The sequence below is a fragment of the Acomys russatus genome, chromosome 24 (assembly GCF_903995435.1).
Source record: "Acomys russatus chromosome 24, mAcoRus1.1, whole genome shotgun sequence".
Lineage (NCBI taxonomy): Eukaryota > Metazoa > Chordata > Mammalia > Rodentia > Muridae > Acomys > Acomys russatus.
In genome coordinates this window covers 59,447,263-59,469,756 of record NC_067160.1, presented here as the reverse complement: position 1 = coordinate 59,469,756, position 22,494 = coordinate 59,447,263, and the positions used below count along the sequence as shown (strand labels likewise).

The following is a 22,494-nucleotide window of genomic DNA, read 5'->3' as shown; positions in this document are numbered from 1 at the left end:
TGTTTTTGGCATTCTGAACTTTTCTCCTGTTCTTTTTCCTGCCTCATCCTGGTCTAGCTAACAGACCCCATCCTTAGAATCACAGAAGTCCTCAGCCTGTCCTTTCCTCTCTACTTCCTTTGTCTCACTCCTCCTGTGGCATCTGTCCCTTGCATTGCTTGGGGTATGGGTGAGGTAGGGAGGGGTGTGCTGGGTTGTTCCGTCTTTTCCTCCTATCCCCCCTTTCTTTTTTCTTTCTTTCTTTCTTTTTTTTTTTAAACCTCCACCATCTCTGTATAGATCCATAGACGTCTTCCAAGTGAATTAAGCATCTATCCCTGCCACTCACTCAGCACCACCATGAGATCCGCCAGGGACCCACACAGCACCCTGAAAAAAGTAAAAGCCAATAAATTTGTTTCCCATAGCATGGTGCATGGCTGTTTGTCTGTCCAGTTTACAGGGCACCTTCCAGCGTAGACCCTGCCTGGAACCAGAGTCCACCTTCCCAGGCCAAGCTGCTGGGCTCCAGCTCTACCCAGAGGGGCTGGGAGCAGCTTTCAGCCAGGCAGGGCATCATAACAAGCCGCCTTTGTCTTCCAGTGCCCCCCTGTGGCTTCCATGACTGCTGTTAACCAGGACAAGTGGCTGACTGTCTGAGAGGTTACATCAGCATAGCAGGACACTCATGATAGCCACCTCAGAGAGATGAAAATTAGCCAGTGCTGGTGGCATACCTGACACAGAACCTGGCATAGGAGCACACGGAAGGCCAATAGGAAGGAGTATAGGATGAAGTAGAGAGGGGGAGATGAGGAAGGGAAGAAGCCTGGAAGAGAGGTACAGGAAGGACTTTGGTGGCAGAGGCCCCAGCTCCTGAGGCACAAGGACACTGTTATGTCTGAGCCCAACAAGTGACCTGAAGCACAACCGCCTCCCAAAGAGCCAACTTCTGGATTTGGGGCACTAAAATAAGATCTCCAGGAACAGCTATCCCAATTCATCCCCTGTGGTACAAGCATACATAGAAGCAACGATGCCCTGGGCTGTGTCACTGCCTCAGTTTCCCCCCAAACCTGAAGCCCTTCAGGAACAGAGCTTTTGGGCAGATCTGCCCTGGGGCAGACTGACCCCAAAGCACAGGAGGCAGCCACCAGGCTCCCTACTACCTGGGTCCAAAGGACTCCTGCAGGGTGCTGAGACTAACTGACTGTGGCCATCTCATACTCAGCCCTGTCCTCCCTGCCTCCCTGGGTGCCAGTGTGTGTGTGTGTGTGTGTGTGTGTGTGTGTGTGCGTGCGTCTGTGTCTGTGCACGTGGATGTGTGCTTATGTGCACTGTTTCCCACTCTCTTTCACTCAAGAGAAGGCAGTCTGAAGCAGCACCCCTCCCCTGCAGGCCCCTGTGTCTCTGCAGCCACAAGAAGCCACCGTGATGTGGGAAGCTGTGTTCATGGCCCTGCGGATGGTCCTTGACAGAAGTGGATGACCTTACGTGACACCTGAGCCCACAGTGGCCAGTGCCCTTGGTGGCCCTGTCCTGTATCTTCTAGCTTTCCTCTTCCCTGTGCCCGCCCCAGCATTCCTCTAGGCCTGTGTTCCATGCTGGCCGTGAGCCCCAGACCCAGGACAGCTAAAAACAAAAACAAAAACAAAAACACCTGGAGATTCATGCCAGTTACTACCACAATGCTGTCCTGCTGCCCCCAGAGCCTCTCCCTGTACACTCCTTGCTCTTTCTGGTTGCCTTTTGTCTACTTTGTGGACAGCTCTGCCCTGTTCTTACCCACCCCTGCACCTGCAAAGAACTCCACACAGCCTCAAAGGCCCAGGGCTGCCCACCACTTCTGCCCAAAGTGACTGAAACCCCATCATGCTGTCATAAATACAGTCACTTTATTAAAATGCACCAGTAAGTAGTGAGGAGGCTGGCAGGGACACCGCAGGGACAAGGACCATCCCTCCCATCCACAGGATGGGCCATCCCATCCCATCCCATGCACAGGAACTCCAGAAGGGGAGACACAGTGGCACTAATGCCTTAGGAAGGCTTCCTTCAATACTTCCAGAAACAAGACAGCCTGGGCTCCTCAGCTGACCCAAGGCCGCTCCTCACCCAAGACAGGCAAAGAAAGGATACTCTTTCCTTCCTGGGTCATCTGAAAGTCAACTTGAGTGGGTTCTGCCACCTCAGAGAAGGGCCTGGAAAATGGGCAGGTACTGCCTACTCTGGTTTCTGGGCTCTGGGCCTTCCGGGGTGGGCACAGACACAGGCTCCTGGGAGTAAATGTACAACTTCCTGCAGCAGGGTGGCTCCATCTGAGAAGGGGCCCATGACCACTGGAGGCTCTCCGCTGAGGCAGAGACAAGGCCACAGTGTCAAAGTCCCTTCTTGTCAGTTATACTTTGTGTCACATCTTCAACAGCCCAGAGTCCCCTGGAGGGTGGCTGTCCAAAGAGAGCCCCCAGGATGGCGTGCTCACGTCTCAGGGTTATAGCACCAGCTAGGAATGGGGAGTCCTGCAGGAATGGCAGCAAGCTTTGCTGTAGTACCAGTGGCCACAGAGGTTCACTTTGATGGCCAGTGCGCAGTTGGTGCCCGGCTGGTCCTGGCAGCTGTCATCTGGGGATGGGACACAGTACAAGAAGGAAGGATGAAATGCCAGAAGACCAAAGAGGAACAGCTCCCGGGATCCCCAACTCTTGCCACATTATCTCCCCAAAAGGTAGGGTCTCACTAGGGGTAGCCCAGCAGGCACACTATGAGCAGGTCAACAGAATAAGATCCAGAGGACCCCAGCTGCTACAGCTCACCTGTTCTATGTCACAGCCACCCCTTTCCTAATCCAAGTCTCTCTCCAGGAAAATATGGATCCCACTAAGTGATTTGATTTGATCACCTGAGGGGTAAAACCCTAGGATTTGGGGGAATCCTTGACCTCCTCTGAAAAGTCCAAACACCTTCAAGGTAGAATCCAGCTGCCCCAGCACTTGGCATCTGCTTTGGAGACCGGGCCTTGTCCTTGTCTGTCTTTCCAGGTACCCAAGCCAGAGACCATGCGTGAGACCTCCCTGGCTCCTGGCAGTCAGTACCTGAGGTTCAGGCTGGGTCATCTCGGTCCCTGGTCCCACAGCTTCCCAACCACACTTCAAGTCAGTGCTTTTTCCAAGACACAGGTCCTCTCCTGTGGACACACCTATGGGTCTCTCTAGCTGCTTCCCAGCTGATGCCTGTTGGTCCCCCCAGCCCCTGGATGTGCCCCCCCCCACTCTAGCCAGCTCCCGCCCTGTGCCCAGCCTCTTCCTTCTCACCCGGGGGCTCTGTGGGACATGGCTGCAGGTCACAGGCTTGTCTGCCAACAGGCTTCACCAGTGGGTCACAGCCGCGGACAATGTCGGTTCCCTGGTAACACTTCACGTCTCGCATCCTCACACCCACGCCGCATGTCTTGGTGCACTGGTGTGGGACAGGCAGACAGACAGACAAATAGGTGTGTCATAAGGCTCCCCATAGGGACAAAGACAGGAAACCCCATCACTCAGCACTATGTCTTCTGCACCCTAACCGTCCCACAGGCTAGCCAGGACACAGCAGCCCCTTGGGTTGGGGCTGAGTAGAGGTAAGTGGGTGAAAGGCATTGTCTGGCTTCTCTGCCTCAGTTTTCTCAGCTTTGCAGTGAGAGGGTGGCCTCTCCTGTGCCGACTACGACCTGACCTGCCGGATGCTCAGGTTCCATCTGTCCCAGATTAGTGACACAGAGAGTTTGCCATTGGCCAATCAATGTAACTTCCAGAGCCGTCACTCTGAGTCCAGATGTTTCCCTCTGAAAGCCCGAGCTACCCAGAATATCAGGGACATCTGCTGATCCCAATTACCCTGCTATTCCCCTGCCAAGATCCCTCAGGCAGTGGTTCCCTGATGTGGTGACCCCACATTACCCAGGCATGCCTGGGGCCTGAGGTATGGGGAGGCCCCCCCACCCCAGGCTCACCCCTTGTCTGGTTACCAGACACAGAGGAGCTGATGATGGCTGGCACGTGGCCACCTCCCTGCTCACCCACCCTGAGGAGAGGAGAGGCTAGCTTGGCACAGGCACAGAGGACACCCTGCCTTTGCAGAAGCCCCTGGGTTCCTGGCAGATCCTGGTATGTGCTCCTCTGTCCCTGGGAATGAAAAAAACCTCTGAGTCGATGCCTCCTGAGGGAGCAGCTACAGAGAAGGGCACTGCCGGAGCCAGGGGCAGGAAGGACAGACTCCCACATGTCCACCACTCACGTACTCCATCCTGCTCCTGCTATCTCATCATATGGGAAGAAGCCCTCCCTCAGGGCTCAGGGCTTCTCCTTATTCCTTCTCCCCCCTTCCCATTGTCCAACACAGTCCCAGACTTCCTAGGCCCTGGCCACACAGCTACCCTGAGACCAGACCTCCAGTTGTGCTCACTCAGTTCAGAGGGGACCTTCGCTCCAGAGACGTGTTTGTGTGTGTGTGTGTGTGTGTGTGTGTGTGTGTGTGTGTGTGTGTGTGTACACGCACGCGCATCTCTGCCTGCTTCCCCTAATGATGCTTGCTGGTCCTCAAGCTCTGCCACACACATTTTAGGCAATCGCAGCCATACCTCCTTTCTTCTTACCTTGAAGGTGCTGCTTAGTAGTGGGCACCTCAGTGTGTATGTGTGTGTGTGTGTGTGTGTGTGTGTGTGTGTGTGTGTGTGTGTGTGTGTACCCTGGAGTTCCCAAGCCCATGCATGAGAAGGGCAGCCACTGGGGTCTCACCCCTCAGAGTCCTTAGACTTTCAAGTCTTGGATTTGCGACCCACCCATTCCAGCAGATGAGCCCAGGGAGGACCTATGTGTCCTATAGAACAGCAAAAGGAAGGCTCTGGGCTCCTGCCCCCGACTCTAGAACTCCACAGTGTTCCTAAGCATCCAGAGTTGATCTATGTGGGACCCAACACCATAGGCAGCTGGAAACCTGGGCTGCCCTGCTGGCCACAGGAGTTCTGGCCCCAGCTTGCCCAGGAATGTTAAAAGATGGCTCTGAGCCGCCCCCCCCAGGTCCTTCCTGTGGGTGGACATGGAGGAGGAAATGGTGTGTAGATGTCAACATGAATTAACAATAACTGACATCTAGGTGTGACTGCCTCTGGGATGTTATGAAAGCTCAAGATGCTGGCAAGCCCCAAGGCCTGGCATGACCTCTCAGGCAGATAAAGAGCACCTGAGGTTTGGTTACTGCTGTGTCAATCAGAGACTAGACAAGGAGCTACCCACCCTCCTAGTCACTGCCTCTCTGCCTGCCCCTCACTAGCCTGTGATTGAGGCTACTCACACCTCAGTCTGTCTCCCTGCTCTGCACTCCTGGCCCCATGTCTAACGCACCTCAAACTCTGGCCCCAGGTTGGAAAGCTCTCTCAGCTTCAGTTTATTCCTTCCATAAACGCCATTAGAAGAGAGATTTGGGCACACGTGCTGGGCCACAGCTGCCTGCAGCTATCTCTGTGACAACAGGTAAGGGCTCTGTTCTTGCATTAGAGATAAGAGTTGGGCTCTATTCTGCCTAGCGTGCTAAACTTGCTGCTCTGCCCACTGACTCAGTGTCCTAACCTAGGGCACACATCCTGCCACCTGTAACAAATCTCATGCCCCCGCCTTAGCCGTGTCTCAGGCAATCTTACCCTCTGTGTCCTCCAGGGATTGGGCGACACTTGAGAGAGTACCAAGCATATTACGCTACCAAACACACAACTTACAAGTCTCAGTTTTAAGTCAGAAGTAACCAGGCCCGGACAGGCCCACGAAAAGAGTTGAAGGGACAGCAGGCTAAGATCAGAAAATGCCTCTGGGCAGCTAGCTCCCCACCAGCTGGTCTAGAAGGATCCAGGGACAAACGCCCTGGATGACTGAAGCTTAGAGGAAGGCTTGACAGACATGGGCCAAGAGGGATGTTCTGTGGCAGCATCAGAGCCCAGGCCTGGTGTAAAGCCTCTAGGGCTTTCTGGGTACTCACCTCTGACCAGGGGCTGGTGTACCACTTGAAGCAAGGTCTCTCGAAGCACGTACTTTCCTCAGGGGGCTTCCTGGCTAACCCACACTCGGGGCCACTGCGCATCTGTGGCTTCCCGTTGGCCAGCTCCATGCAGAGGACCAACCGCTTTTTCACTCCACGCCCACACGTAGTGTTGCACTGAGAAGGGCCAGACAGATTGGTCAGTGGCCAGCAGCAGAGAACCAGAACCCTGACCACAGCACCTCTGGTGGTCGAGGTTTGGTCAGCGATATTGGGTGGAAGTCTAAGTAAACACTTGCAGCTGGGGGGTTGGCTGAGAACTCTTCGGTAACCATTCGGCCCCATCCAGATTTGATCAAAAGCAATTAGGCACCAAACCATCTGTTTTGAAACAAATTGGCTAATGTAATTTGGCCAAGGATGATCAGGCCAAAATCAATTCTGCAGAAAGCAATTTGGCTCAAGATTATTTCGTTAATAGTGGCTGCCTGAAACCATTGACTGAGAGCAACTGTCTGAAATGGTAACTTGGTGACAATGACAGGTTGAGACAGAAGACAAATGGGTCGTGAGAGCAAAAGGTCATCAAGGCATCCATGGGCTGAAAGTGCACGCAGCCAGTATACTCTGTCTCTGCCTTTGTGTCTACTAGGGCCCAGTGAGAAGACATGGGGACCTGCACACACCCCTGGGGGAAGAGACAGGAAGTGCTCGTACTTCCTTTTTTGGCTTTTTTCCAAATTAATTGTTAGTCAAATGTTCTTCATAGCATGGTATGAATTTTTCGTTGTGACCGGCCATTGGCACTCAGGCGAACTCTCCCCCATCCTCTGTGATCCAGGGAGAGGCCCTATACAGGCTCCTGGGTACTCACCCGTTCCCAGTCCTGAGCCAGCCAGTGTGCTGGGCAGTTCTTGTCCCCACAGGGGTGGATGGCCAGAGGCTTTGTCTCCATCTGGCACTGGGACTCGGGGACCACCCGTCCATCACTGGTCTTACAGTACACGTGTCGGATAGTGCGGCCCTGCCCACAGCTTCCACTGCACTGCAAGAGGGAGCAACAGGGGCTGGTAGGAAAGCAGGGGCCATCCCACAAGGCCCCAACCTGCATCATCCCCAAATAAGAGAAACAGCTTCCAGGGCAGTGTGGGGAAACAGTTTGCCATAGTAACCACTTTTAAAATAACATTTCTGTTCTAATTACAGAAATAACACACTCAGTGCAAAACACACAGAGAAAAAAGCAGAGCTCAAAAGGCCATCTAAGCCCCACCACCAGAGAGGACCCAATCTTGCATATGAGCAGCTCTGTTCCAGTTCAGAGAGACAGATGGAGACAGAGACAGGGAGGGAACAGCAGAGAGACAGAGACAGGGAAAGGCATGCAGACAGAGAGAAACGGAGACAAGGCGAGATGGAGTCAGGAGGGGTAGAGACAGAGAGGTCGTTAATGGGGTGGTGATGTCCACTCTTGTTTCTGGACAGGGGTTTGAGTCCCTAAAAGAGTGGATGGGAGGTCATTATATTCTTATTCTTCTCCTGTCTTTACTCTAAATAGATGAGGAAACTTAGGCATAGCAAAGCAGCCCTCGGGGTCAGAGTCCCGTCACCAAGCCCATACCCTAAACCTGCCCCTCACCGGTCCCCAGTCTGAGACAGTCCACTGGCGGTCACAGGGAGGCCCTGTGCAGTTTTTCTCTCCCACAGGCCTGGTGCTGGGGTCACACAGCTTCTCGTCCTCAGAGCAGCGGATGTCTCTGGTCACGACACTGCGCTCCCCACACTTGGCTGTGCACTACAAGGAAGTCAGGGTGAAACGCTTCGTGATGCATCTGTTCTCAGGCACCGGGTGCCGCCCCAGCATCTGTAAGCTGCTCACCTCTGACCACTCCGACATCTCCCACTGTGGCCCGCAGGCTGGGTTTCGGCACGTCTTGCGCTCCTCGGGCCGTACGGCCTCTGTGGCCTCACACAGGTCACTGTACACGGAGCTGTCAAAGCCAGGGGACAGCATCTTCCAGCAGCGCACGATGCGGAACTGATGGCCCTCACCACAGGTGCGTGAGCACTCGCTCCAGCTGCTGGTCTCCCACCTGCCTCAGGAGCGAGGACAGCCCTCAGTGGCCCCAAATCACACAGGCCAAACGAGACTGGAAGGAGGTGAGGCCCACCAGTGAGGACTGCGCCGATAATAGCCTTGTGTTAGATAACACTAAGTGGAATAGTGGGTGAGTATCCTACAAGTGTCCATGGCCTTCAGGGACCCTGGCCACCATCACCTACCCTCACCTCTAGACCTTCTTCCTTTGTCCTTTCTGTCCCCTGCCCCCATGCCTTTCACACTTGACGCCCTTCAGGTTCATACTCCAGTGGCCTAGAGCCCCAGATCTCGCTTGCCCTGTTGGGTGACACAAGTGACTTTGGCCCCTCTGGATTCTGATTCTTCATAGGCAAAGGTGGAAGTGAACCAAAGTTATGACTCTAGCTCTCTACCCAGAGACGGGCCTGTCCAGTGTGCAGGATGACCACCTGTCTCTACCTCCTATACTGAGTGGGGTTAAAAAAGACCAGAGTGCCCTCCATGCAGGTCCTCTGAGAAGACACACTTGGAGAAGACTCTAAATCAAGCGCAGGCCAGCTGGATCTGGTTTTTGGTGTTGTTGTTGTTTTGTTTGTTTGTTTGTTTCTCCAGAAAGGAACAAATGCCCAGATGTGGTAGCCAGAAGAAAAGAGGAAATGTGACCATGATGGGGAGCAAGAAATACATAGCTCTGTGGAAGTGACACCCAAGCTCTTACTCTGCCTTGAAGACAAGATAAGAGACATGGGGGCTAGAAAGATGATGCTCCACTCATGTCCCAGGGAGGACTCCTTAGCTTATAAAGATCCTAGTTGCACAGGAGAGCCTCAGTGCAAAGATAGGCCTCTAGTATAGAGACTAATGTGGGGGAAAACTATGGTGTAAAGTGGTTAGTGACCATCCCACCATGTGCCCTGCTCTGCTCCTCCAGAGCCCTAGTGTGAACACATACACACACACACACACACACACACACACACACACACACACACACACACACACACATGCGTGCGCACACACGCACACACACACATACACATGAAGTCACGCACTTATTCTGACACCCAGCTTGGTGCTCAGGGACAGGTACCTGGGCTGGCACTCCCTCCCAGCGCAGAACTCATGGACAGGCTCAGGACGGGTCAGGGCATCACAGTAGCTGTCATCCACTTCAACGCCATCATAGCGAACACACATGGCGTATGTGGACATGACTCCTAGATTCAGGGTAAGAGAAGAGTCTGTAAACTGTGTGGCTAACAGTGAATGCCTTGGACGCCAGCAGATGGATGAGCTTTGTGATCTTGGACTAGGCCACATGATCAGAGATCTGCTTCTTGCATTGGGGATGGTAAAAGCCTAGAGTTGGGGCTGGGCAAGCTCTGCAAGCCAGCGTCTCCATCTTTGCCCAGACCCTCCAGCGCAGCCCAGGCATCTAGATCACCTGCCAGAAACCTAGACGGGCCTTACAGAGACTGAGTCAGATACAATCAGGTACCCTGATGTGTATTTGTCTGACAAATCCCATTTGTGGCAGATGAACAGGTAAGCAGGTTGAAAAACCAAACCATGGCAGTATGACAGCCCTGGCCCCAGACTTACTAAAAGTCTCCCACCAGGTACCTCCTAATGCCTTTAACTATCTGTGTGGGCTTTTCTGAGATTCCTGAGTTTTAAAATACCAAGGGGATAAGGAGGGTCACATACACACACACAAGACCAGCCTTCGTTTAACCATATATAGTCAGTCCCTGGCCACACCTTCTTTTCTTCCTCCTTGGACCTACTTCCTACAGCTAAGAGCAAGCCTGTGAGTGGGCTCTCTAGAGTGTGAGCACCTCCTGCTCTGGAATGCAATGAGGCAGGCTTGTGCTTTGCTGGGCAAAGCCAATGTGGAGCTGTGTATGAAAGAAGCTCTCAGAGTTTTTAGTGTGTCTACCTTCCCAGGGGTGTCTGAGCCCCAGTGGCCTCTGCTGCTCCAAACCCCAGTCCTGGGCAGAACCATGAATTCTGGGAAGGAACCATACATGTGTTTTGTTTTGTTTTGTTTTGTTTTGTTTTCCATGAGGGCCAAGCCAGGCTGCAATTACTGGTTTCTCTCCTGCCAGTGCTGGGCTGTGCAGCCTTCAGCCTGCTGGAGGAGGAGGCAGCTTCCTGGCCAGGTCTGCTTGGAACATTTCAGGCCTCAGAGACACTAGCTCTGGGACCCCAGGAACATACAGACAGGGCTGGGGACTTGTGTAGCTGCCCCCAAGTACCTGGTTATGGGTTGGTTTGACATCATGGAATGGAAGCACACAGAAGAAAATTCAAATCCCACCTAGCAGGGCTACCAGATTTGTCATGAACCCAGATTGCTCATTTCCAGAATGGGAAATTTCCGGAAAGGCTACAAAATCAAGATGTCATTTTTCTGGGCACCTTTTCCTTACACCTGTCCTGAGTGGGGACCATCTCAACACCTCTAAACCACAGAGCCCTTGCCTTGAGCTTAAGTGCATTTTGAGCCCTGATCCGTGAAACCTACCAGACCGGATGTCCAGCCTCAGTAACAAGCCTACCCTTTGCTCCTGGGAAGCTTTGTTGGGACCCGGGGGACCCAGCGACAGTCTAGAAGCCATACCCTGAGTCCCAAGCTAAGTCCAAGACCACCTGACAACATTGCTGTTCCAAAAGAAAAAAAAAAAAAACCTAAGATCCTCACAGTGGCGGGGGTTTCAGAGTGCAGAGAAGGCAGGGCCCTGCAACCCAGCATACCTTCAAGAACAGGTCTCAGCATGAGGGAAACGGGAGAGAAGTGGGTTCACCAGGACTCTCTCCAGAACATCTGCAGACATTGTGTGCATCCACAGCTGGCAAAACCCACACGCCCTGGCCTCACTCCTTCAGCTTGGTTGTGGTTGTAGACATCAAAATGTAGGCCTGCGAAGAGCAGTGCCTTCCCTAGTGAGGTTCGGCCAGAAGGAGCTGAGGAGGTGAATCATCCACAGTGTAGAGCCTCCTCTTTCCTTTCTGCCAGTGTCGCTCAGTTGGGTCTGTGCCTCCTCAGGTGACAGGAGCCTCTCTACTTCTGACATCCCTGTCTAAGCAGAGCGCATAACTTCCCTAGTCCCTTTCCTGTCCTACCTAGTCCCTTTCTTCCTGTGTCCCGCTCTGCACTTTGAGCCACATAGAACAGGCATGCTCCCTGGCCTAGCCACTGTCTAAGTGTTGAAAGATAATGGTGTCATGTTCTTCTCCCTGCAAACGTCACCTACCAGGGCTCATTTATCAGGCCCCTTGCCACCAAAGCCACCTCAACCTGGAGACATCTCAAGTGATGTCACCTCCCCGGCCTCCAGAATGTTTCCACAGTCACAACACATAGGATGTCCCATTGCCGGGATGGCCAGAAGGATCCTTAGCATGCCCAAACCCACAGCGTCTGCCATCAAGTTTGGTCCTGATGATCAGTCCCTATGGAAGACAGGTCACAAGGTTTATCTATCTGCTGGAGCCAGTGGACTGGCCGTTCCTGGCCTTGGCACAGCTTCAGCCTTGTCCCAGAGCCCCTCAGCAGGGCTGTATCAGTGGTTCTTACTGGCTGAGTGTGGGCCAGGCAGGTGGTTTCTTCCTATTTATCCAACAAGCACTTTGCCATGGTACATTCTAGTCACAGCTAGAGAGCAGTAGAAATTCCATGGGAGCTTGGGGTCTCATACAGTAGCCAGTATGCTTCAAATGCTCCCACACCACAACTTGTATTTTTGCTTCCAAATTGTTATGGACAGGGCATCATTATGTGTTTGGGGACAGGGCCAGCATGGGCAGAACCTCAAAGATGAAAGGTCTCCGTCTTCACTTTGAGGAGTCCCTCTCCTGAGATGTCAGAGAATAACTAGGGCTCACCAGAGGGGCCTGGACCTGATTGCTGTCCAGTACGCCATGGGAACAAGGATGCTTTTGTGACCCCCCCCCCCACACACACACACACCAACTCCTGCCATCCCATACTACCTCCCAGATCAAGAAGGCAGACAAGGTTCCTGGAGTGGCTTGGGACTGCAAGTGTATGCGTGAGCCTCCAGCTAAAAAGGCGACCCAGAGAAAGTGGCCCAGGCTCAGTACCTGTGGTGCACGTGGCACTGCAGGGCTCGTGAGATGAGAGCTTCCACCGGTACATGTCAGCTGGGCTCACACCTTGTTTGCGCGCCTTGGGTCTGGTCCTGAAACACAACCAAACAGAGGATGTAGTAAGGGAGCTGGCTGCTTCTGGGCTTCACTCTCATGTGATTGGGTCTCCCTCTGAGGATTTACTCTCCTTAAAGACAGACACACTTTCCTGGGCTCCAGCCAGTACCCTTTACTGAAGACCGGGGTCCCTACCCTCTGGAACAGAAAAGAAGACATCCATGTCGGCTCTGAGCAGACACAGGCATTTCCCATTTCAGAACCTAAACAGGCTGCATGGAGGCACCCTGTTCTTTTTCTCACAGGTCTCTCACTACATCTTACATAGGCCGGCAGATTCCTTCCTCGCACTGGAGAAGGAATCTCAGGAGACCCTCAGAGGCTGAGACGTTCCAGAGTTTTCCCTGGCTGCCTCCCTCAGCTGGGGCTCTGATGAATGGGGGACACCAACCATTCAGCTTCCAATGTTCAAATTCACAAAGCCCAGCAGCAGTAGGGAGAGGGGTCTGGTTCCATACTGCAGCTCAGGTCAGTGATGGTTGCACAAGCCAGCTGACAGGAAGAGGCGCGCTAGGGGCCAGGCAGCTAACAGCTACAATTCTTGGCCAGAACTCTGGTGGCCATAGCCAAGTATTGTTAGGACTGCTAGCTTCTTTGAAGCAGCCTCAACACCCCCTGGGCAGGCTATTTGGGACTCTGCAGGGGGAGGAAGTGGCTGCTGCACTTACCTCCGCCCTAGGTGGCTTCAAGACCTAGCCACTCAAATAAGAGCCCAGCTCCTGAGTCTCATGGCCCCCAGAGCCAAGAGGAGCAGTTAAGGAGGCAACCCCATCACAGCAGCTCCCTCTGGCAGACTCTACTTTCCTCAGAACTAAGAGGGGCTAGCTAAGGGCTTCACAGGACTTAAAAAGGACCAGACTCTTTCCTGGGGACCACAGTCACTGGAGGATTGTGGGTGTTATAGGCCATTACATTCTGAATGCCATTCTGGCTGAATCTGTGGTAGAGACATCTGTCAGGGCTGTTAGTCAAGTGGGTGAGAACTGCGCCTGTGTTCTGCTCTGATTGGCTCATGTTTCCCAAGAGAGTGCTTTGGGGATGAATGCTACCCTGATAGCATGTCACGCTCTGAGAACCGAGGAAATGATCTCCCAACAGGAGCCTCAGTCATGAGTTTACTGATGTGAGTCTATAAATTCTCAGGAGAGGGTGGAGGCAGAAAGGAGGAAGACTAGGGCCTGGGCCACCTCTCCTGGGGTTTCAAACCAACCCTTGAGCTGGGTTCTGTGCCAGGGAAGCTCTGCCCTGCCCCCTGATTACAAACAAAACTTTAACACGGGGCATCTCAAAGCAAAGGATCCTTTTCTGAGTTCCCAGTGGGACCCACTTAAAGAACAAAGTCTCAGGGGGAAAGATTGGGTGAAAAGAACCAGTCCCTAAGACTTGAACCGGACAACACTGAGCCACCGGTACCCCTCCCCCTCACCTCCACGGCCTTCTGCAGCCTTAAATTCCTCCCAATAACACAAAGAGAAGATGCGTTTGGTGTAGAAGCCTCCATCTTTACATAATTACACACTCCAGCCACAGCCTGCATGACTCATCCCTAACTCGAGAGCTAGCCGCCAGGTTCAAAATAACCCTTTGGATTTTAAGCCCTAAAGGTATTTCTGGAGGGGCTGTCTACACCCACTCTCCAGCACGTGTGGGGTGCTGGGTGCTGCATGAATCGCGGTGCAGCGCCCATCATCGGGCTTGCTTGCTGGAAGGTGCAGCAAGAAGCCCCACACTCTGGAAACCATCACCACCCCAATATGGAAGGGCCCTGCCCTCGGTCAGGATGGTTTCCAAGATACCGGTGGCCACTGTTTTTGGGGTTTTGCCCAGTGCCTGGCAGGACACAGGCTCCTGAAATCCCCAGAGAACACAAGCTCTGAAATGACTGTGTTTGTTTATAAATGAACCAGAAATTCTCTTCCTATCCCGCTCCAGGCTTCAGAGGGGGGATGTGTGCCTCTGCATCCCAGACGCCTGTTCCCAAAGTGTCTGGTGACAGCCCCTCCCGGGATTGTTTGAAGCCTCTCTAGAAGATGAAAATAGCCCTTCCTTTCTTGAGCTGCCCCTTTGATTTCACCCGCTCCCAGGGCAGACTCGACTTCCTGTGTTTGGACAACACGCCGAGATGTGGCTATTTCGGCTTGGTGGTTTCCCCCACGGCCTCCCTCAGTCCGTTATCTCCCCAGACCATCTTTGGTCCCCACCAGCAGCATCCTTTGATGGCAGCCGGTTGGGCATCTCCCTAGGCTGCCCTTTTCTGAGTGCTGACAACCTGTTTTAATGACTGACTCTGGGAATCCAGTATGTCCCACCGGGAGAAGGGTCAGGGTAAGAACAGACAGACACTTTGAAATGTGGCTTAAGGATTCTGGACCATGGGGACTCCAGTGAGACACACTTAGAGCACCCATTCAGAACAAGCCAATCCTCTCGGGGGGGGGGGGGGGGGGGGGGAATCAGTCCTTAAGTCTTGATCCAGGCAACATGAAGGTGCCTATTTATGTCCTAGCCTGCTCTCAACAGCTTGAATGTGAGTTTGGCCTGGGAAGCATCACATTGCTGAACCACCAGGCAGGCCTCTGACACACGGGGAAACTGAGGCCTGGAAGAGAATATGGATGTATCCAACTCCCATGGAGTGACCTGCTCTTTCGCTCTACCACATAGTCACCTACATGGCCCATGTCACAGCCAAATAAAGGAGAAGATCTTTGTGCCACCTGATACACCTACATAGAACACTGTGTTAGTCATTGGTCATCATTAGGGCTGCGGGTCCTGGGAAGCTTCCCCTATGCCTTGGAGACTCCGTGACTGACTAGGAGCATCTGTCCCTGGAGCCTTTGTTGAGCATCACATGTGAATACACCATCATCATCCCTGTTGTCCCAAAGGAAGATCCAGAGAGCTGGCAGCTGAGTGGCTGGTCCACTGCCTGTGACTTCTCTCACACTCCAGCCCTGTGCCCCAGGGTAAAGCTCCTCGTGCATTGCCAGCCACTGGGTCCCCCAAACTAGGCAGATGCCCCTAGAAGCTTTGACAGTGCCAAGTAAGTGGCCAGCCATGTGTAGCCCTAAGAGAGGAGAGCAAGCATCCCATCCCATCTAGCCAGAGCTCATCAGCGGGGTCCCTGGCATGCACCCCATCCCTTGGAGAGGCCTCAGAAGACGGTGTGAGAGGAGAGGCCTCAGAAGATGGTGTGAGAGGAGAGGCAGCGCCAGATCCTTCAGCTTTACCACCCTCGGATCCTAGAAACGTGGGAGAGGTGACCTAAACCCTGCTACCTTAAGAGTGACTGTCATGCCGGGGGTGGTGGTGCATGCCTTTAATCCCAGCACTCGGGAGGCAGAGGCAGGTGGATCACTGTGAGTTCGAGGCCAACCTGGTCTACAAAGTGAGTCCAGGACAGTCAAGGCTACACAGAGAAACCCTGTCCTGAAAAAAAAGAAGTGACTGTCATATCTTCCATCAACCCCTATCCCAATCTCAGAACTCAGCCTCCCTTTAGCTGGCTAGGGGTCAGCTCAAGGTTTTGAGTGGATTCCCAGGAAACCAAACAAAACCAGTAGGCTAGCTCCTATCTTCATTCCTCATCCACCACCAGAAGCTAAAGATTCTGGTCCTAGGTGTTTACCCAAGCCAGGCACCTGAGAAATCATGTTAGTTCCTGGAGATGTTCTCCATGGGAGGAGGTAGAGGCATGGAAGGGCCAGGGTCACCCAAACCCAAACAACACTAGCCCAGACAGGCTGAGGCCTCAGGCCCCTGCAGCCTAGCCCTGGCTGTCCAGGCATCCTTGAACCCTCCTCTTTGTGTCTCTCCAGGCTCACTCTCCTAGCAGGTGTCCCAGCCCTGATTTGCTAGGCATCCTGGCCACAGCAGCTGTAACCCTGGCCCACTACACTAATAGCTCCTTCTTCTTGCTTTGATTCAGGGTCTCCCTGTCACAGGAGGAGCCTCAGATTCTGCTATCATCTTCTCTTTGCTTGGGTTGACTCCACATTCACCTGAGGGGCTGCATGCAGAGTCCGTCTTGAGCCTAATAGCCATGTCTCAAAGGCTGTTCAGACACAGAGCCCCGGATCCCAATTCCTTAGGCTCTGTGAGCCGAACATGGCTTCCCTGTTCTGAGTTCCTTCCCAGGAGCCTAACGCCATGGGTAGTTGCGATAGCTCTCTAATCTATGCATATAAAGTGCTGAGTCCATGCCAGCATCAGGAGGCTGTTAGCAACAAACCTTCAGCATGCTTCAACTCAGGGTCAGCAATATGAGCTGAAGCAATTCTAGCTGGGGACACCTAGACCCATGAGCCTGTCTTTCAGAAAGACATGTTACAGTTTAGGCTTCTAACCTCGTGTCAGATTCTTTTACTCTCTCCTACTTACCTCTAGGTCCCTGGCCCTTCTGCCCAGATGCCCCTGTAATGACCCCCTACTCCATAGGGCACTAAAATAGGGCAAGGAAGAAGTGCCTCTTACCTAGCCTTGTGAGTCCTGTTCCCAGCGAAGGTGGGGAGGCTGGCACTGGTGTTGGGGAATGGGGCCTCAGAGGATGTATTGTTGATCCTGTCGCCGCTCAGCCCCAGGTAAGACCCGTTGATCAAGTAGGCAGCAGGCCCCTCGGTTTCCTCATAATCCACATAGAGGCTCTCAGCTGGGGAGCTTCTGGGGGCGCCCTGGGCAAAGATGCTGTTCATGGTCTCATTGAGAGAGAACTCTTCTGAGTCAGAGCCGGTGCCCAAGAGCTGATCGGAGATGGCGTTGGCTGAGAGAAGCTCCTGGGAGGTGAAACGTGCATCGACCTCCTGGTCATCCTTGTCCCCTGAGAGAGCTATCCCAGTGGCATTGTGCTCTGCAGAGAGACAGGTATGTAAGCAGCTGGGGCTGCTATTGTGTTGCTCTTTGCTGCCCCTCCTCCTCCAGATTCCTGTGTGTGGCAGGTGAGTTATGTAATGGGGATGAGGGGGAAAAACAGAAGCCCCCCAGGCTCTACTCCATCAGACACAGTTGGCCAACATCACCAAGTGATAGGAAACTGAACAGCCACGGCCCATGGTTAGGCGGTTGTCCCCGGAGACCAGGCTCAGCTGGAAAGCCCAGCATAAGAGCTGATTCATAAGAGGATCTCTATAGACTCATGAAATGATCTAACGTGGATTTAAGGTGACTCTTAAATGACTAGTGTCTGGCTAGGAAGAGCGAGCACAGACACAAACGTTAAGAAGTACAGCATAGGAGGGAAGCATGTGAGAGTCAGCACAGCCACCAGCTGCATCCATTTCCTGGGCCCTGATGCTATCCAAGTGAGCCATGGGGCAGACCAGCTGCCTTTGGCTTCCAGTTCTACCCAGTGGAAGAGTCGGCAGAGCCCCTCCTCTCTCTAAGCCTGTCTCTTCCATCAGACTCAGACAGTTATAGATGGTTTGCCCTCTACAAATGTGGGGTCTACATCCTAAGAGTCATAGAGCGAAGGATCAAAAATTTTTGAAAAAGAATTCCATACTGGCCGGATCTGGTGGCACACAATTGTAATCCCAGCACTGGGGTGGCAGAGGCAGAGGCAGAGGCAGAGGCAGAGGCAGATGGATCTCTATGAATTTGACACCAGCCTGATCTACCTAACAATTTCCAGTGAGATCCTGTCTTACAGGAGGAAGAGAAGGAAAAAGAGGAGGAGGAAGAAGAGGGAGGAGTAGGGAGGAGGAGAGGAGGAGGGGGAGAGGAGGAGGAAGAGGAGGGAGAGGAGGAGGAAGAATTGCATCTATGTTAAGCTGATTTTGACAATTAATATTCATTGTTGACTTGACAGGGTCTAGAGACACCAAGGAGACAGGAGTCTGCACTTGTCTGTGAAGTATTATCTAGATTAAGTCTCTTGAGGAGGGAAGACCTGCCAGAGCTGTGGGCAGCACCATCCCATGTGAAAGGAGACAGTGAACACCAGCTTCCATCTCTCTCTGCTTCCTGACTGCAGATGCAGTGTAACCAGCTGCCTCAAGCTCTTGCAGCCATGGTGGACTCTATCTCCTGGAATTGTGAGCTTCTGTCAGGTATCTGTCACAGCAGCAAGGTCCTGTCATGTGTCATCTTGCTAGACTTAATACCATTGCTACCCACAGCACATGCGCTAGTCTAGTACAGCGGTAATGATTCATGGTACATGGAAGATGCTTAGGTTCTATGCAAGCAAAGCACTGTATACAGGGACTTAAGAGCTGAGAATTTTACTGTGCAAGAGGATTCTATAATCAATGAGCAGATATTGAGCTATGACTGTATACCTCAGACTTAACACTGTGCCTGCCCAGAGAGAACGTGCAAGCAGCTGGATGTTCTCCTTAGCCTCTTCTGCAGACATCAAAGAGACCAACACTTCTCACCTCAGTCCTCTGCCCCTGAGGAGGCAGAACCTTTCCCATACCCGCTATTCCTCTTTCTCACCTTGGAAGCCTTTGCCCCTGGGAGGTCCCTCACAGAGCCCACCGCTGGCTCGCTTGCACACCTCGTTGGTCTCCTGGCCTCTGCTCGGTCCTAGCCCCACCTCAGAGGATGGAGGCTGAAACAGCTGGTGGTTCAGGCCCAGCCTCTCTGAGGAGGTCTGGCGGTAGAGTGAGCCGTTGTGCTGCATGAAGCCCAGCAGTCTGGCACGGTCCAGCTCCTGCCTCTCTGTGCTCTCAGAGGCTGGTTCGGAGAAGCTATAATAGACAGGCTGCAGGTGGTGCATGTGTGGTGGCTGCAGCAATGTGTACTCGAAGGTGATGGAGGGGCTTTTGCCATTCTGGTTCCACACCTGGGAAGGAAAAGGAAGTGAGACCAGGCTTCTTCCCTCACTCCTACTTAGCACCAAAGGCCCCTTGAGACCAAGCGACCCTGGTGACAGTAGCATCTTCCCAGAGAATCACACTTGATCCAAGACTGTGGGTTCATGCAAATGTACTAGGACAGCCATGCCCAGGCCTTGTGAATGAGGCACACCAAAAGGGGTAGAGGGGCCGGTCACCTTGGGGCACAGAATAGGGAATGCACTGCATGTCACTTCCATTGCAGGCCAGAAATCCTAACAGCACTGGTCTCATTGCATCTACCCTGGACTTCTAGGGCAGCCGATAAAGAACTAAAGCCCAGACCATGCCTCCATTCAGGACAGCACTGACAGGCCGGCTGGTCACAGAGCTCCTGGGCCTCTGCAGAGACCACAAGCCCAGTGTGACCTCTCCTTTAGACAGACTTCAAAGGCTTTGTTCAGAGTCACCACCCTGAGATCTGGAAGCTGACAGTAGTGGATTTGGCAGGAGGATTAACTGCTCACGGGGCCATAGACCTGCCTGGCTGGAGCACAGAGCACACCAAGGCCCTGGAAAAGTGGCAATGAACAAACCACAGGAAGCTAAGCAGTGCCAAGACAAGCCATAGCAAGACACCAAGGGGAGGATGACCACCACTGGAATGACATCTCAAGGGTGGCTAGGGACAGGAGCAGGGACTATGAAAGGCACTTCACTGGAACAAGATGGCAAAGAGAGTCAACATCACTTCAGGCTAACCAGATGGCTGTGGGTGTGGTCAAGAGAAAAAGAAAGAAAGAAAGAAAGAAAGAAAGAAAGAAAGAAAGAAAGAAAGAAAGAAAGAAAGGAACTTTGAGGCCTTAAGCTTCAGGGCAGAAAGGGTGGAGGACAGAAAGAATGAACCCAGTCAGCTGCTCACCCTGCTGGGTCTGCTGCACCAGAGAGAGGCAGGCTGGGCCAGTGGGACCCACTGCACAGAGAGATCTGGGTCAAGATGCTTGGAAATGGTGAAATTTCAATTGTTCTGCATGGTCTAGAACTGGAAAGGGACTGTTCTTCCCTCAACAGCTAATGCTGCCCTAGGAAAGATGGTGTGGAAAACATCCCTTCCTAACCTTGGCCTTTCTCTGGGCCTTATCTGGTCTCCTCTCCTGTCCACAAAAGCAATGGCTCTCATAAAGTCATGTCATTCAGCCACCAAGGAAGGTCCTAGAGAATGAAGAATAGATGGCCCTGGGCCTTCGGCACCATCACAGGCCCTAGGAGCACCATTGGCTGTGGAATAGTATGCTGCCCTGCTAACAGGCAGGGTGGAGTGGGTGAGGCCCACACTGAGTGAAGATGCAAGAGGGGTGACTCCAGGGCAAGCAGTTCACTCAGTGACCACTTCTACCAGAGAGCCCCAGAACGTTCTGTTCACTAGGGGGTGGCCAAGTGACACCAATGTCATTTAGAAGGACAACGTGGGACACTCTAACATGATAGAGCTGGGGGCAAGAGGTGATGACAAGTTCTGGACTCTCTAGCAGCTGTAGATATGAGCAGGCCTTGAACTAAGAACAGTAACAGAGGAGCTGGGTAGGTGGCTCAGTAGGTAAGCATGAGGGCATGAATTCAAAACCCCAATGCCCATGTAAATGCTGGGTACTTCTGCAACACCACTGTTGGGGCTCAGAAAGAGGCAGATCCCTGGAGCTTGCTAGCTGGCCAGCCAAACCGAAGCAGTGAGCTTCAGGCTCAGTGAGAGACCCTATGTCAAGAGAATAAGGCCAATGGGGTGGGGGGAAAATGTCTGGAGTCTTTCTGTGGCCTCCCAGTGCAGTTTTTGGTCTCTTCCCTGTTTCCCCTGCTTTCTGTTACACACATGCACACACACACACACACACACACACACACACACACACACCAATCACAAGGCAGACTCAACATCTCAGCATCTCAATGGTAGTCAGTAAGAGTGACAAGACACAGAGACAGGTAACAGAAGAGAAAACACCACACACACATACACACACACACACACACACACACGCACATACACACACACACACCAATCACAAGGCAGACTCAACATCCTCAACATCTCAATGGCAGTCAGTAAGAGTGACAAGACACAGACACAGGTAACAGAAGAGAAAACACACACACACATGCACACACACACACACACACACACACACACACACACACACACACACCAATCACAAGGCAGACTCAACATCTCAACATCTCAATGGCAGTCAGTAAGAGTGACAAGACACAGACACAGGTAACGGAAGAGAACACACACACACACACCTTGGGAATGGATGGACGGGCCAAAAGAGGTCCTTTTTGATTGGCACAGGCCAAGCTGGAGGAGAAGGAGGCAGATTATGACCCTTTCTTCCATTTCTTGAACCAATTTCTAGACGCGGAATGCACTGACTGAGAGAGGAACCCACAGTTTCTCCCCTAAAGGACCAACAACTGTTTAATAAGCTCACCTGTTGCCTACAGACAAGTTTGGACACTCTGGAGCGGTGTCTGAGTTGTCATTGTTGACTGTGGACCCTAACCACCACTGAGTGTCATCCTCAATACAAGCATTTGGATGAGTAGTGACCAGAGGGGTAGCCAGCACAGTGTCCACTGGGTCCCTCATCCCCAAATGCATAAGTGATGGTCACAGCCCTCTATAGACAGTGCTAAGTGAATACCCCCAACATATCCAAGAAAGAAAACCTGAAATGCCACTGCCTCCTGGACTATCACAGATGTCAGTGCTCTGCATCATGACCTCAAAAGCAGAAAGCACACGCCACACACTCAGTCCCACAGCTGACTCCAGCGATCTGTCACCAGGGTACTGCTGGGTGCTGTAAGCCCAACCAAGCAGTGAGCCTTACTGAGGTTCGTACAGATGCAATGATGTTTCTAGAGCACATTAACATGGCCTTGGGTTGAGCACATTTTAGCTCAGATGTGGTAAATAGTTTCCTTCTATTCCTCCAAGGGTAGTTCCCATCTACCTGTGTAGATCACAGCACATGTACACAGCTGTGATCCAGTCACCCTGCAATTCAAAACAGCAGGACCATTCTATAGCATAGGACACTGTGCATGCTGGTACTGTAGCTTGCTGCCTCGACCATGAGCAGGAATTCTTGAGGTAGCTCATCTACACCCAGTAACATGTCTAGTCTGCACAGCAGGTAACTTAAAATGTTGCCTACACTGTGTGGAACACAGTAGAGTAGGCTCTGGATGGGCCCACTCGGATTGCACGGTCTGCCCCAGGAGCAGCAGAGATGCCTGTGCGGGTGAGATTCGCAGTGTGTCATGGAATGTCTGCATGTCCTAGGGATGTCTCCAGCACAACAGGGAAGCCGACGAGCAGCCATGTCCAGACAGAGCTGCCTTCGCTATCCCATA

At 52.8% G+C, this 22,494-nt stretch overlaps 1 protein-coding gene across 1 annotated transcript in view; it reads right to left on the bottom strand.

Moving 5' to 3' along the window:
• Positions 1-1,983: 1,983 nt before the first annotated feature.
• Positions 1,984-22,494, bottom strand: part of Adamtsl2 (ADAMTS like 2) — a 32,345-nt gene continuing 11,834 nt past the window's right edge. The window contains exons 10-19 of the mRNA XM_051166348.1: positions 18,737-19,085; positions 16,775-17,147; positions 12,176-12,273; positions 9,159-9,285; positions 7,868-8,081; positions 7,628-7,783; positions 6,863-7,033; positions 5,989-6,165; positions 3,291-3,435; positions 1,984-2,601 (exon numbers count right to left, since the gene is read on the bottom strand). Of these exons, the coding sequence (XP_051022305.1) occupies positions 2,483-2,601; positions 3,291-3,435; positions 5,989-6,165; positions 6,863-7,033; positions 7,628-7,783; positions 7,868-8,081; positions 9,159-9,285; positions 12,176-12,273; positions 16,775-17,147; positions 18,737-19,085 (1,929 nt within the window). The 3' untranslated portion in view covers positions 1,984-2,482. The remainder of the gene's footprint in view (positions 2,602-3,290; positions 3,436-5,988; positions 6,166-6,862; positions 7,034-7,627; positions 7,784-7,867; positions 8,082-9,158; positions 9,286-12,175; positions 12,274-16,774; positions 17,148-18,736; positions 19,086-22,494) is intronic.